Genomic DNA, 14,401 nt, shown 5'->3' on the forward strand with positions numbered 1-14,401 from the left:
TATCCGTGATCCTGAAGGGCTGTGAGAGGAAGCAGGTGGGCAGCCCTCCACTCCACTAGGTGAATCCCCGGGGTGAAGTGGAAGAGCCAGTAGGGTCGGGAGAGATTTCTCAGGGGCCTGAAGGACGCGCCTTGGGACTTCCCGGAGCCTTCACCCCCCGGCCAAGGCAGCCCAAGCCTAGATCATCAGGTATCTCCTAGATTTCAGGGCGTGACCCAGACGGGGCTCAGAGGGGTTTCCAGGGCATGGGTAAGTCCCAGGTAGTGGGGTGGAACCTGGAACTAGAAGGAGACGCCAGCTACCCGGCTGGTTCCACAAGGTCATCCCTGGCTCCATCTGACCTTGAGATTAATCCTGCAGCCTCCGCCAGCCCGGCCACCATCAGCGCCCAGCCGCCCGGCCCATTTTCCTTCTCTCCCCTCACACGTTAATTGCTCAACGTTGATTTGATCTCCCGTTCTGCACAGAGGAAATTGCCCTCTTACCCATTTTCATCCTGGGATTTTTTTTTTTTTTTTTTTTTTTAATTAGGCTCCTTCAGCCTCTCAGGGCGATGACGGGGAGCCATTTTGGTCTCTGCCTGAAGCGGCCGTGGAGAGCGGAGGGGAACTGGATGAAGCCCGGAAAGCCCTCTCCCCGTTCCCGCCAGGCACCGGGGCTCGAGCAGCCGCCACTCGACCCCTGACTGTCCCCAGCGCATGTCCCCTTCCTGGGCGAGGTATAAGCACCAACGTCTCCAAGCAGAGGCCGGAGCTCTGCAGCCCGGAGGAAAGGCCTCGCCCAGGCCTCGCTGCCAGAGCCAGAGTGGGGCGGGGGGACCCGGGCCCGTAACCCCCACGCAGCGTCCTGGGCTCCCGTCTCCTCCCTGTCTAGCTCACGGGGGTCCCTTTCCCCAAAGCCCTAGCAGGACGCAGCCCCTCAGTTACCAGGAAGCCCGTCTGGCAGATAGAGGGCGAGCGCCGCCTCCAGAGCGCCCAGCTACAGCTTCTCGAGCTGGGTGGCCGCCCACCTGGGGAGGTCACCCCAGAACAGGGGTGGGACAGAAGAACCATGCCCCCCACCCCGGGCCTAGGGTGCCCCAAATAAGCAGCTAAGGGCGGCAGACTTGGTTTGTGAGCAACCCGCTCGCCACATCAACTAGTCTCGCTCGGGCCGCCGCTGGAGGCGTGGGACTGGCGTGGCCGCAGCGCCACCTCGTGGTCGTGAGGAGGGACCGTGCCCCCAACAGCACCCAAACCCCTCGGCTCCCCCGGGCAAGGCTGAGGTGTGGGGACACCAGGGGACAAGCGTGTTCCCTCTTCCCTGTACCCCCGACCCCGACCCCTCCAGGCAGCATCCGCACTCTCGAGGGGGCCCACTGGGTTGAATCCTCGCGTTCGCTGTCAGCCCTAGACCCACTCCAAAGAGACAGGACCAGAGGGTACAAAGCACAGTGTTTACTAAAGGCACAAAGTGGGGGGTCGGAGGGCAGCTGCTCTTCCGGCAGTGACCCCTCCCGCTTCTGGCAGCCCCCGCGCTCACACCACCTGGTGGAGAGCTGTTAGCACCAAAGTGGGGGGTGCCCACCTGTGGGAGGGCCGAGGACCAGGCTGCGGGGCGGACCTCCTGCCATCTGAGTCCCAGAAAGGCAGGCCTGGGCACCCCCAGGACCAGTTGCCTCAGGTAAGGAGTCTCCCCGACCCTCCAGCATGTCCTTCACTGGTAATGAGGGGTCGGGCTCAGAAGACAGGGCGTCTCCACCAGGCCCTCTTCTCACCTCTAGAACACCCTGCCCCTCGCTGCCCCACGATTCCATCTCCGGGAGAGGGGCTGAAGGCCTCTTCCCACTGGGCCAGTCAAGAGGGCTGCCCTGGGGGTGCTTCTCCTGACCCCACAGGTTGCCAGACAGGCACTAAGTCCAAACAGGGGCCAGCAGGGAGGAGGAAGGCAGGGCAGGTGGCTACTTCACACACAGTGCAGCCTGAAGGGTGGGAGGGAGGTGCCCCCAGCCCTCCCAGCCCCCAGGCCGGCCCCTGTTCCCTGGCACAGGGGCAGCCAGGGTCACAGCACATCGCCCTCCTCCATGCTGAAGCTGCTCCGGCGGCTGCTGGCCTTGGAGGCCTCGGGGGACATGGTGGACAGAAGTGGATCAGAGGCCAGCGGTAGCAGTGAATCTTCCAGGAGCATGAGGTCCAGATCCTTCTTGGACAGGCTGGGGAATGGGGAGCCATGCTCTGGTGCCAGGGGTTCGGGGTAGCTCGGGGGACCCTCGTCCTCCCTGCCCCCAAAGCTCAGGCTGTGGCTGAAGTCCAGGTGATGGAATGGGGATGGTGGCTGGGTGGGCAGGGGCAGTGGGGCTTGTGGGGGCAGAGCTGGCAGTGGCTCAGGGTCAGGGACCTCAGCCCCCAGCATCAGGGCCTCCCCTGGGCCCTCTTCGCTAGGCAGCTCCTGCTTCACCACCTGCTGGGCCAGCTCAGCCATGTTCATGCCGGACGGGGAGGTGGTAGGGAGGCCGTGCACTCGAGCCTGCATCTCCAGCTCCTGCAGGGGAGCAGACAGAAGGCTGGGGAACACACCCATGGGTACCAGCCACCAGGACTCCTCCCCGGGCCTCTGTCACAGCACTTGCCCCTGCCCTACAGCACCCAAGACCCAAAGTGTTTCCACTGGAAGAAAACATCGGGTAGCTCTAGAGTCTAGACCAGTGTTTTTTCAGACTACAAGTGGTAACTCATTAGTGGGTCGTAAAACCACTGTAGTGAGTCTTGACCAACTTTCTATTTTTTAATTGAAATTGACTTGTCTAGACTAGACTAGAATAGAAATTATTAGAATGCATTGCATCTATTAAGGATGAGTGGAGCATTCCTTCATGAAACTTTGATTTTTCACTTTGAGTGTGCCTGTGTGTGCTAGATTTTAATGTAAATTGTATCATCTACCATAAGAAAGAGAAACAAGGTGCAGTCCAATCGCCCTTTGTGTAAAGGGCCAGCCTCAGGTCTAAAGAGGACAAGAGAGCCTCAACACAGAGCCTGGACTAGAACTCTCAGTTCCAGCTGGTAGGGCTGACTCTGCCAAGCTCCTTGTTCTCTAGGTTGGCCCTGTGGAGATTCCTAGTGCCACCCACTAAATGATTGCAGCTCTCCACCTTCCAGGTATGTAATAGGTTTGCATTTTCCCGCCTCTTGAGGTGAGAGTACTCAGAGTGTGCTTGCATTGGCCAAGCCCATTGAACAGAAGTGACATGTGGCACCTTAAGAGTGGCAATGGCTTTAAGAGCCAGCTCTAGATGTGCCATCAGAGAGCTAGGTCCCAGCAGCCTGGGTCCCAGAATGAGGGTCTCACAGAACAGAACCTCCAGCTGATATATGTTGCTTAAAGATGCTGAGGATTGTTTGTTACCAAAGCAAAACATCCTAACTTGATACATCCTCCTTCCTAATGGGCATCATTCCTGTGTCTCCAACTTCAGAAGTCTAAGTACTGCCCCCCTGGGGCCAGGAGCCAGGTTAAGGGTCAGAGTTACCAAAGAAGTCCAAGTTCAGAACCAGACCTGGATACGGAGCCAGAGTTGCTTGTTGGTCATCTCCAGGCGGCGAGAGTGGTTCTCCAGCTCCCTGGACTTCTGCAGGTCTTTCTGCATCCTCCGGATGTAATCCACAGAGGCCTTGAGGATGGTGCCCTTGTTCCAGCGCACGTCCCTGCAGCAGCAGGCCAGGCAAATTAGAGGTGTATTGCTCAGAAGAGTGGCCAAATCCTTGCCCCTTCTCTGGTTGCAGAGTTTATGTGGCCTGTCCCAGTCTTACCCAGCAACCCCAGACCTAGAGATGGAGGTGGCTAATCTCAGTTTGCACAGAATAGGCCCTCCCTGGTGACTTCTGTTGCCACTGCCCACCTCATTAATCTCATGAAACCAGACAATTCGGAGCAGCCTTCTTCCCAAGACTACCAAGACTCCAGCCCAGCCTACCCTGGACTCTCATTCCTCCTACCCCTCAAACACCCTTTTTTTTTTTTTTTTTTTTTGAGACAGAGTCTCGTTCTGTTGCCCAGGCTGGAGTACAGTGCAGTGGCGAGATCTTGGCTCACTGCCACCTCCGCCTCCTGGGTTCAATCAATTCTCCCGTCTCAGCCTCCCGAGTAGCTGGCACTACAGGCACACACCACTGTGCCCAGCTAATTTTTGTATTTTTAGTGGAGATGGGGTTTCGCCATGTTGGCCAGGCTGGTCTTGAACGCCTGACCTCAAGTGATCTGCCTGCCTCAGTTTCCCAAAATGCTAGGATTACAGACGTGAGCCCAGCCTCTTGTCTACCAGCCAAATGGCCTTAAGAAAACTTTCTCAGCATGACTCCTCCTCCAGGAATACTCCCTTGACCTCAGCCTCACTTCCAGGACAGAAATTCATCTGTCTTGAGCTTTCCTGATTTGGGAGAGGGAGAGATCTTTTCTCAAATAGATGAGCTTCTAGAAGGAATTCTGCTCCCAACCTAGCAACTAGCACAGGGCTGAGGGCAGATAATACTTGTCAGCTGCTGCCCACCGCAGACCCATCACCCTCCCCCTCAGAAACCTGCTCACAGGTCATTGGCCTTGGGGATCAGCATTCCCAACTCCTTGATGCGGTCGTTGATGTTGAACCTTCGTCTCCTTTCAACTAAAGGTAACAGATTCCAGAAGGAGCAATTAGAGGGATGGGGATCCCCCGCCCCATGGGGAGAAGTATCCAACCCAGGGAGGGGTGCTTCAGGGCAACCTGCAGCTTAGATTTGTCCTTCTAGGAAGTAAGAGGTGACAGATTTGGATTTCTACAGGGATGAGGGGGTCCAGGGCAAAGGCCAGACACAATTAACAGCGCTGAAAGGTAGAATCAGCCCTAGTGATGCTGGCAGCACAGCAAAGCTGCCTGGGGTAGGACTCTTCCCCGCTACACAGAACTCTGACGCCCCAGCTCCCATGCCTTAACCCAGAAAACAACCTGATAAACTGGGGGTTTCATGAATATCCCTTCCAGGAATCCTTCCCACCCCCTCCTAAAGAGGTCTAGTGGAAAGACAGCACTAATAGACCCAGGCACCCCTGAGTGACAGCAGTGGGAGGGCTTAAGCCATCTGCAAGTGAATTGGCCATGAGCAGGGAAGCCTTCCACCTGTGCAGGTCAGGGAGCGGCTTTTTAGCCAGCCCAGGTGAGAACAAGGAAGAGGGAGGCAGGGAGACGGGGAAGGGCAGGACTCACTTAAGTTGTGATTGTCTTTCTTCTGCCGCTCCTTGGCCAGGGCCCTGCTCTCAGCATCTGGAGGCCAAAAGAGAAGGAGAGAGGAGCTGGGAGGGAGGGAGAAAAGGACAAGGAGTTGGGTATTCAAAGGCACAGGGATAGAGGGAGGCAGTACCTGTGAGCTCTCGCTTCTGGGTCAGGTCCGCAGGGCAGGAACTGCTGGTGACACCCACCAGGGAGGCTGTGACCTGGGGGTCGCTGCTGTACACATTCAGGTGGCTGCTGGACAGGGGTAGCTGTGGGGTGGGGGATGAGGGAGACCCATGAGTATCCCCCTGTCCACGGGGAGCCCCCTCTGGGGCCTGTCATCCCAGAATCGGTCCTTCCCGGGGACACCCAGAGTGTCAGAATTCACCTTGGACCCCTTCACCCAGCAATTCACCCTGAAAGTCTGCAGAGTCCAGAGCTGAATAAGATGCATTCCCTGCCCTCAAGGAGCCCCTGGCCTAGAGTGGCTGACAGAGTGATCCAACCAATAATATGTGACAGGATTAGGCCCCAGGCATTATGGAAGCCCTAGAGCAGGTCATCTAATCAATTCTAGAGTTTCTGGACAGTTTCCTGGAGGGCGTGGAACTCAGTAGAGTCTGAGCAGAGATGTGAGACAAGGCACTCCGGGCAGCCGCCAGGGCACAAGCAGACAGGGCCGCTTGGCAGAGCATAATTCCAGCAGCTCAAGGGGCAGAAGTGGTGGGGGTGGAGGTGCTGCAGGCAGGGCAGATGTATCTGGATCCCCAGTACAGTGTTTGACTTGCAAAGATACTGGAGTTTTGGAATGGGCAGCCAAGGGAAGTTTAAGCAGGAGTCTGACAGGGAGAGATCTGAGCTCTGGAAAGATCTCCTGCCACAGAAACATGCAGAACAAATCACAGGCCCAGACACCCCACAGTGTACACAGGAACTACTAAAGGGACCAATCGCTTGCACCCTCCCTCCCTCCTCAGCCCTCGCTGCCCCTGCTAGCTGTAGTTTTGGACCCAACCAGTCCTGGCCAGCTCCTGCTAGGCCACTCAGCTATGTCACCAGGGCAGTGGGGACTAAGGATTGACTCCACAGGAACTGGGGACTTTCGCTTGGTGGCATGGGCTGGGGCCAGGATCAGGGTAAAGGCTCGTGCCCAAAGGCAGGAGTAAGCAGCTGAGATTCAGGAGCTCCAAAGAAAAGCGGGCGGGAGAGGCGCTGGCAATCCCACCTGCTCCAGTGCACACACCTGTCACCTTTGTACAGCGCTTGCCCTCAACTTCTTCCCTCATCTAATCTTCCCACAATCCTGTGGGTAGAGAGCATCACCCCTATTTTGCAGCTGAGAAAACTGGGGTTTAGTATGCTTGAGGGATTTCCTAAGGTCACAGCAAAAGCCAGAAGCCAGGCCTTTTGACTCCAAGCCCAGCTCCTCCCCACCTGCCACCCCACCTCTGCCAGGAGACAAAGGAAGCTGCCAAAGGGAGTGTTCCTGTGGTTGGGGACAAGGCCAGCCCCAGATCACTTGCCCCATGGAGTGAGGGACACAGACAGGCTTTTGCCTGTTGGGCCCCAGGCTTGGTAAAGGAGGGGAGGCCCAGGTCCCCAAAGGAACTCATTAGTTCCACACCTTCCTATAGACACACCACCCGTGCAGTGCTCTCCCTGCCGCCCCCTGCCCCTTCCCCAACCTGGAAAGCTCCCCAACCAGGCCTGCTCCATGTCCCCAGCCCCTTCTCCCCTCTGAAGCCCCATGGTGTGCAGAGGCTGAGGCATATCCTTCTTGCTTCTTAATTCCTCTTGGCCCTGGCCCTTGTCACATTATTTAGTGAAAATGACTGTTATCTCTACAGAAGCATGCCAGCTCTGCCCAGTGAGAACCCTGTCTCCAGCTCTCTCCAGGCTCAGAGCCACTGTGGGTGCCCCCCTCCCTAGAACCCTTGCACACCCACCCCACCCTGGCCAGCAGTACCGTGTTGGGCATCTGCATTTCAGGATTGATGTAGCCAAGGACATCGTCCAGACGCATAATGTTGTCAATGACATCATCAAACTGGAAAAGAGAAAAGTCCATCTGGGGAGGGCCCACCAGGAGATGGGCAGGGGAAAGAGGCAATGGGACAGCCACTGACCTGGAGGGACCTTGGAGCCCACCTCACCCAACCTACTTATCTGAGGAAAGAGGAAATAGGCCCAGAGAAGAGATGAGCTGTCCAGGTCCCACTGGCCCAATGTGAAGCCACGGTTCTTGCCAAGGAGCCTACCTGCCCAGGGAGCTTCCTTGATCTCACTTCTGTCTCTGGCTTGGGGAGTGTGCTGGGCTTTCCCAGATATGCCTTCTGTTTCTCCCTAGCAGAGCTTTTTTTTTTTTTTTTTTTTTTTGATAAGGAGTCTCACTCTGTCACCCAGGCTGAAGTGCTGTGGCGCGATCTCAGCTCACTGCAATTTCCACCTTCCTGATTCAAGCGATTCTCCTGCCTCAGCTTCCCGAGTAGCTGGGATTACAGGTGCGCACCACCATGCCCAGCTAATTTTTGTATTTTAGTAGAGATGGGGTTTCACCACGTTGGCCAGCCTGTTCTCAAACTCCTGACCTCAAGTGATCTGCCCGCCTCAGCCTCCCAAAGTGTTGGGATGATAGGCGTGAGCCACAGCACCTGGCTTCCTAGCAGAGCTTTTGAAAGTAAGGATGGCATTTCCTCTGTGAGGCTCCCTGAGGGCAGGGCTGTGTCTCCCCCCCTGAGATTGGGGCTCCCTGAGGAGGGCTCTGTCCCCACCTCAGACTGAGGCTCCCCGAAGGTGGCACCCCTGCTTCTGCCATTAGATCGCGAGTCTCAGAAGCACAGCAGTGGGCACGAGCTCTGCAAGCAGCACGGCCACTGGCCAGCTCCTCACTCACCTCCCTCTCAGGGTTGGAGCCAATGTGCAGCATGGCCATGGGGCTATTGGGAGCACTGTTGCCAGCGGAGGAGGACAGCACGTGTCCAGCTCGCACTCCTGGGGAGGCAGCTGGTGGGGGCTTCGGAGAGCCCTGGGCCGGGCTGATGTGGGCGGCAAACTTGTTCCCGTAGGTCTCGGACAGGTACTCCCGCACCTTCTGATGCTGCGACTGCTGCAGATGGTAGGATGTGGGATTCTCCAGGTAGGACTGCACCTGGGACGGGGAAAAGGCAAGGGCTCTAGGGGAGGCTGGGACTAGTGGAGACAGGGTAGGGGGCAGGCCAGAACAGGCCCTACCTTCAACACCTCCCCAGGCACAGGTGGTGGCGACTGGAAGTGGACGGGGGTGTTGATGGCCGGGGTGGGCGGCCCCCCGAGCTGCTGCTGTTGCTGCTGCTGCTGCTGCATGTAATGCATGACAGCCTGCTGCTGCATGCGCTCCCGCTGCTCCTCCTGCTGTGCCTGCTCCCGCATGAGCTGCATACGCAGCCCTATGCGTGATGCCATGGTGGCTGCCGGCGCTGGCTCCCTGTGGACAAGAAGGGGCGGCAGGTATATGAGGTATGTGTCCTCCTCAATGCACAGGGGCTGGCAGGGATCGCATCCATTTTACAGGAGAAGACACCAAGCCCTGAGAGGGGAAGAGATTTGCCCAGGGTCGCTGAGCAAGCGGGTGACAGCTGAGACATGAATCCAAGTTTCCTGGTTCCTGGACCAAACCTGAAGGTTCTGTCTTCTTCACTCATTGCAGCTGGTAAATCCCAAACTCTAAGAGTCAACCTCCACTCCTCTCTGTGTCACGCCCACATCCTGATCCTGTTAGATCTGATCTCAGATCCATCCTCCTTTGCTGCCACAAGGTGGGCCCAGGCTATCCTGGGTCTTACCCGGAATCCCGCAGGAGCAGCCCAGTATTCAGACTGCCTCCTCTGGCTTGCCCTCAGACGTTCTACTGGCAACTCAGTAGAGCAACTCATTTAACTCCTGTTCAATCCTAAGTCAGATCCTGTCCTCCCCTCTGCTTACAACTCCCCATGGCTCCCACCTTCCTCAGGGGAAAAGATAAAGTCCTTACCATGACTGGAAAGGCCCCCTAGGATCTGGCCCACCTCATGTTCCCCTTTGACCCCTTCTACCAGCTCTCCCTCTTGCTTTATCTGCTCCGGTTACATCCTCCAAGCACTTTGCAATCCCTGAAACATCCCAGGCATGCCCCCACCTCAGGGCCTTTGCACTTGCTGTTCCCTCTGCCTGGAATGCTCTCCCCCTAGATGACATCATGGCTCACTCCTTCACCTCCTCCAAGGCTCATATGTTACCTTACAGAGACCTTCTAGGACCACCCTATTAAAATTACAAAGCCCCCCATCCCCACTCCCTATGCTCCTTTCCTTTTATTTTTATTTTTCTCCATATCACTTGTCACCATCTTAAGTACTATGCATTTTTGCCTAGCTGTTTCGTTCATTGTCTATCTCTTTCTTACTGGGAATGCAAACCTCCCTGAGGGCAGGCATTTTCTGTCTTTTTCACTGCTATACCTTGGGCCTCTGGCCCAGGACTAGGGACATGGCAAATGCTGAATGCATGTGTGAAGAAATGTATCTTATTAGTGAGCCAGGCAATGGGGATACAACTGTAGTTCCTGAGCTCGTGGAGCCTACAGCGTAATAAAGAGGAAAGCAAGGCCACAGGCTTAGAAGGGCCTGGATGGGGAAGGCCACTTCCGAGCACCTGGCACTGCCAGAGCCCAGCGAGGACTTCACCACCCAGTACATCAGCCCTAATCTTCTACAGGTCTCAGTGGGACAGGTGTGACTTAAGCCCCCCAGCCCAGGCTGGAAGGAAAGACAGAGAAGAATGAGTCCTACAGCTGGGCCCATTCTGTCCCTAGCTCATTGAGTGACCCTGGGTAAGTCCCTTCCCCCTCTGAGCCTCCATCTCTCCATGCACAAAATGAAACGGTTGGACCCAGTAATTTCTAAGGTCCTCCTCAGCTGAGATAGGCTGAGACTCTGAGAGATGCAGGGTTCCTAAGTGTGTCCAGACCCCATGAAGGTCCTGGCAGGGGCTGGAGGGTCCCATCTTGGGGATATTGCAAGAGGCAGTATGACTTTGTGGTTGAGCAAGGACTTTTGAACTGAGAAAATATGGGCTTGAATCCTAGTTCTGCCACTTCTTTGCTGTGTGACCTTGGGCAAGTCACTTAACTTCTCTGAGCGCCAATTTCTCATTAGTAAACAGTCTCTGCTTCAGAAGATTTGGAGCATGATATGAAATTAATCGGTCTTGCACAGCATGTAGCACCTGGGAGGCTGAGTGCATGAGACATGGATGGGCACATGACTGGCAGGCAAACTGATCAGTGTGGACCAGAGCCCAGAGCTGCATCTCAAGCTCCTAACAACGAGGCCCAGACCTCAGTGGGTGACAAAAGGGAAGCAGCAAAGGCTGATATGTTCTGGCTAATGCCAGACAGTGGACTTAGTCAGCTGTCTAAGAAAAAAAAAAACAAACTGGCAAATATTCAGTGAAAATCACCAGATCATAGAAATAATAATAACTTGCATTTATTTGAGCATTTACTGTATGTCAGGCAATGTTCCAAACTCCTTCACCTCGAACAGCCCTGTGAAGTAGTTCTGCGTATTACTCTCCTTTTATAGATAAGGAGAAACAGAGGCACAAGAGATAAGTGTCTTTCGGCAGTGGAAGGGACAGAGCTGGAACCCAGCCCCAGGTAGCATGGCCTCTGAGCCCATGCTGGGGAGCAGAGGGTCTCCACACAGAGCAGGGAGGAAGCTTATTGCAGGCTGCCTGGCTGCCAGGCCCAGGAATGGAGCCCATGCCACCTGACTGCCAGCCAGGGTTCCTCCCACCACCACTGTGCCTTCCTGACAAGGTAGGAAGGCAGGCAGTGGCCCTCACCCACCCTCCTTCCTTCTCTGCCCCTCTACACCATGAATCAGTAAAGGGGCTGTCTCAACCCCTTGGGTCTCTCCGCCAGCTCCCAATGGGGCAGTCCCCAGAAAGAAAGGAGCAGATGCCCACCACCCCCTTCCCATCCTGCACAGGAACACAGCTGCAGCCTCCACCCATGCCTTCACCCACCTCCTTCCTATGCTGCTACAGAGGGGTATCCCTATCTTTGTACCCCCACTGCCCACCACACACACACTAGCCCTACAGACCTCATAGGCTCTGACCCCAGCCCAGCCCACCCCCTCGCAGCTGTACCCCCTACACACCCATCCACACGGCACTGGGTCACCCCCCCAACCCTTGGGGACAATCTGACTTCAGTTGGCCCTGGTGGGGGTGGGGGCACCGGGCCTGGTAGTGCCAGCCGGCACACGGAGGGCTAGGGGAGAACGATCCCCTTGTTTCTCTGACAAAGAGCTGAGCGTCTGGCCTGGCCTCGCCTGGACTGGAGTTGGCTTTGCTATGAGAAGAGCCTGGGCTGGGCCCTGCCTCTCACTGGCTGGACCAGCCTCAGTTCCCTCATCCGCACAATGGACTTGGGAATCCCTGCCCCACCGCGCCCTGCCAGAATCTGGGGGAGCCTCCCGCGAGAGGATGTTGGAGAAGTGGACACAGCAAGGTGTCTGTGCATCAGTGGGTGTCAGTAGCCTTAGCGACCGTCCCCTGTCCTCTGACAGAGGCTGGCAGGGTAGTGAGGCTCCCCATCCCCATTGCTGGAGCTGTCACACCCACAGAGCTTGTCCTCCAGTGAAGCTTCAGTCCTCTCCCCTGGCCCCGGCTGCCAGCCTGGGTTGCTGAATGTGGTGTGGGTGGGATGGATATGGGGTAAGGGAGGGGCCTGAGGGGATCAGAGAGCAATGGGGGTGGTCCAGGACATGCTGGTCCCCCCACCCTCAGCCTCCAAGCATGCCTACTCACTCTCAAACCCTGAGGGGCCACTCACAGCCTCCCTTAACACCCAGTCTGGCCAGGAAGAACTAAGAGGATGGACGTGGGAGAACCAAAATGTCCCTAGCCCCACCCACCATCTGGCCCTTCAGACCCACCGTGCCTGGAAAGGGTCCACTGTGCGCGCATTCAGTAACACTGGGGGCCTAGAGTGCCTACTGCGCGTAGACACCAGGGATGGGGCATTTCCCTGGAGAGCCATCTCCCCTGCCCCTCCCAGGTAACACTCTCCTCCTGAAAGGAAGGGTTTGATGCCCCAGAGAATCCCTGCCTCTCCCCCATCGCACAGCTGTCCCCATCGACACCCCCAGGACCCTCCAGCTGCCTCCTGCTGCTGCCCGCCCAGAACCTCTCTGCTGACTCCGCCTCAAAGGCCAGACTGGGTTCCAGCTTAGTCATGTCCAAAATGAGTTCTGCAGTCCCACAGGCTCACTGCCTCTACTGGCTAGGCGACTTCAGAAAGCCACTTCACCTCTCTGTGCTTTGCTGTCTTCCTCTGTAAAACGCAGCACCTGCTAATCACAGCATCTGCCTTTTGGGGCAATTGGGAGGATTCAAGGTAAGTGTGTGGCAGTCGCTTCATAATCAGGGATCCCAGTCTCCTCTGATCAGGCCATAGCTGGTTTCACCCAGCCTGTGTGTGGGCTTTGCCTGCCAGTCATTTACACCTTAGTATGAACCAGTCTTGTTAGAGCCGTACCTGAGGGAAGATGTGGGCACAGGGAGGAGAAAGACAAGGAGAAATCACTGGTCTCCATGAGAGAGGCAATGAGAAAGAGGAGCCCAGAAGAGAAAAGTCTCAGATGTATGAAAGAAGGTATCAAAGATATAGCACTGAGTGGACAAGGTAACCTGCAGAATAAAAGGCACAGCTTGAGCCCATGAAGCATGAAATGGTATATGTGTAGAAAACAGGACAATCATAGTACCAGCCGCTAAATGCTTCGTGAATGATTGCCACGGGTCAGGGCTGGTCAATGTGCTTTTCCTAATGTTAATTCTGTTTTTTCTAGTATTGTCCCCATTTTTCCTGGAGGAAACCAAGGCACAGAGAGATGAAGGTACTCACTCAAGGTTACACAGCTGATTAAGTAGCAGAATGGAGATATGATCCAGGCAGACTGGTTCATAGCCCCCACTCTTTAACTCCTATTCTGGGCTCTCCCAGCACCCCAAACTGTTCAGAGTTGCTACCGCTGGGGAGGGGAGTGGGAAGGGGTGATGGAGGGGGAGGGATAAAGAGGGATTTTATAGTTCCTTGTTCCACTGGAGAAGCACTCAGGGAATATGTGTGACTTGTGTGATTCTGTTAACAGGAGAAAGGAAGCACAGCAGCTTCTGGGGATTTGTGGGGGGCCCGACCTGCTTCCAGTGCTTCCAGTCATGTCCACAGGTGGGTCGCCAATGGGAAGGAATCCCCCCAGCTCCACCTGGGCTGGCCCAAACCCTGCCCTGCTCGGTGCAGTGGTCATTAGGCCAGGCGTGGACCCTGGGTGAGGACACCAAGTGGCCAGCAGAGGCACACAGCCAGGGCCAGCAGCCACTGAGCATTTGGAGCTGGAGGGCCAGGGCCCCACTCAGGTTCTACCACAGTCCCAGACAAGGGTTTCTTGGGGGAGTACCACCTTCATGCAGTGCCCTCAAACTACCCTCAGCTGATACCGGTCCATTCAGTGGCTTGTGAGGCCTGAACTGCCTTGGGGATTTTTCTGCCCTCTAAATGATCCTTTAAAACATGGAGCAGGAAGCTGAAAACACACTCCATGATCCATGGATTCCACTCCTATGCGTGCCCAACAAAAAAGCATCCACGTGGTCACCAAAGCACATATACTAGAATGTTTGCGTGTATAGGAGCCAAAACTAGAAACCACCCAAATGTCCATTAAAGAAAGATAAAGAAGTGGTGGGCCAGGCGCAGTGGCTCACACCTATAATCCCAGCACTTTGGGAGGCCAAGGCAGGCAGATCACTTGAGGTCAGGAGTTCGAAGCCAGCCTGGCCAACATGGTGAAACCCCATCTCTACTAAAAATACAAAAATTAGCTGGGCGTGGTGATGCATACCTATAGTCTCAGCTACTCGGGATGCTGAGACAGGAGAATCACTTGAACCCGGGAGGCAGAGGTTGCAGTGAGCCGAGATGGTGCCACTGCACTCTAGCCTGGGCGACAGAGTGAGACTCTGTCTCTAAATAAATAAATAAATAAATAAATATTGAAGTGGTGGTACATACATACAATCAAATGCTACAAAGCAATGACGGCAAATGCACTGTTGTCACACATGAGGTAGGTGACTCTCGCAGACATA

At 55.7% G+C, this 14,401-nt stretch overlaps 1 protein-coding gene across 5 annotated transcripts in view; it reads right to left on the bottom strand.

Annotated features, from left to right (window-relative positions):
• Window positions 1-1,421: 1,421 nt before the first annotated feature.
• The window catches only part of TFEB (transcription factor EB), a 53,057-nt gene continuing 40,077 nt past the window's right edge, over window positions 1,422-14,401 (bottom strand). For all 5 annotated transcript variants that reach the window (XM_007972613.3, XM_007972614.3, XM_007972617.3 and 2 more), the window contains exons 2-9: window positions 8,456-8,687; window positions 8,118-8,372; window positions 7,191-7,271; window positions 5,373-5,493; window positions 5,219-5,275; window positions 4,564-4,639; window positions 3,536-3,683; window positions 1,422-2,520 (exon numbers count right to left, since the gene is read on the bottom strand). In XM_007972613.3, the coding sequence (XP_007970804.3) occupies window positions 2,041-2,520; window positions 3,536-3,683; window positions 4,564-4,639; window positions 5,219-5,275; window positions 5,373-5,493; window positions 7,191-7,271; window positions 8,118-8,372; window positions 8,456-8,687 (1,450 nt within the window). In that variant the 3' untranslated portion in view covers window positions 1,422-2,040. The remainder of the gene's footprint in view (window positions 2,521-3,535; window positions 3,684-4,563; window positions 4,640-5,218; window positions 5,276-5,372; window positions 5,494-7,190; window positions 7,272-8,117; window positions 8,373-8,455; window positions 8,688-14,401) is intronic.

Source organism: Chlorocebus sabaeus, chromosome 17, assembly GCF_047675955.1.
Source record: "Chlorocebus sabaeus isolate Y175 chromosome 17, mChlSab1.0.hap1, whole genome shotgun sequence".
NCBI lineage: Eukaryota > Metazoa > Chordata > Mammalia > Primates > Cercopithecidae > Chlorocebus > Chlorocebus sabaeus.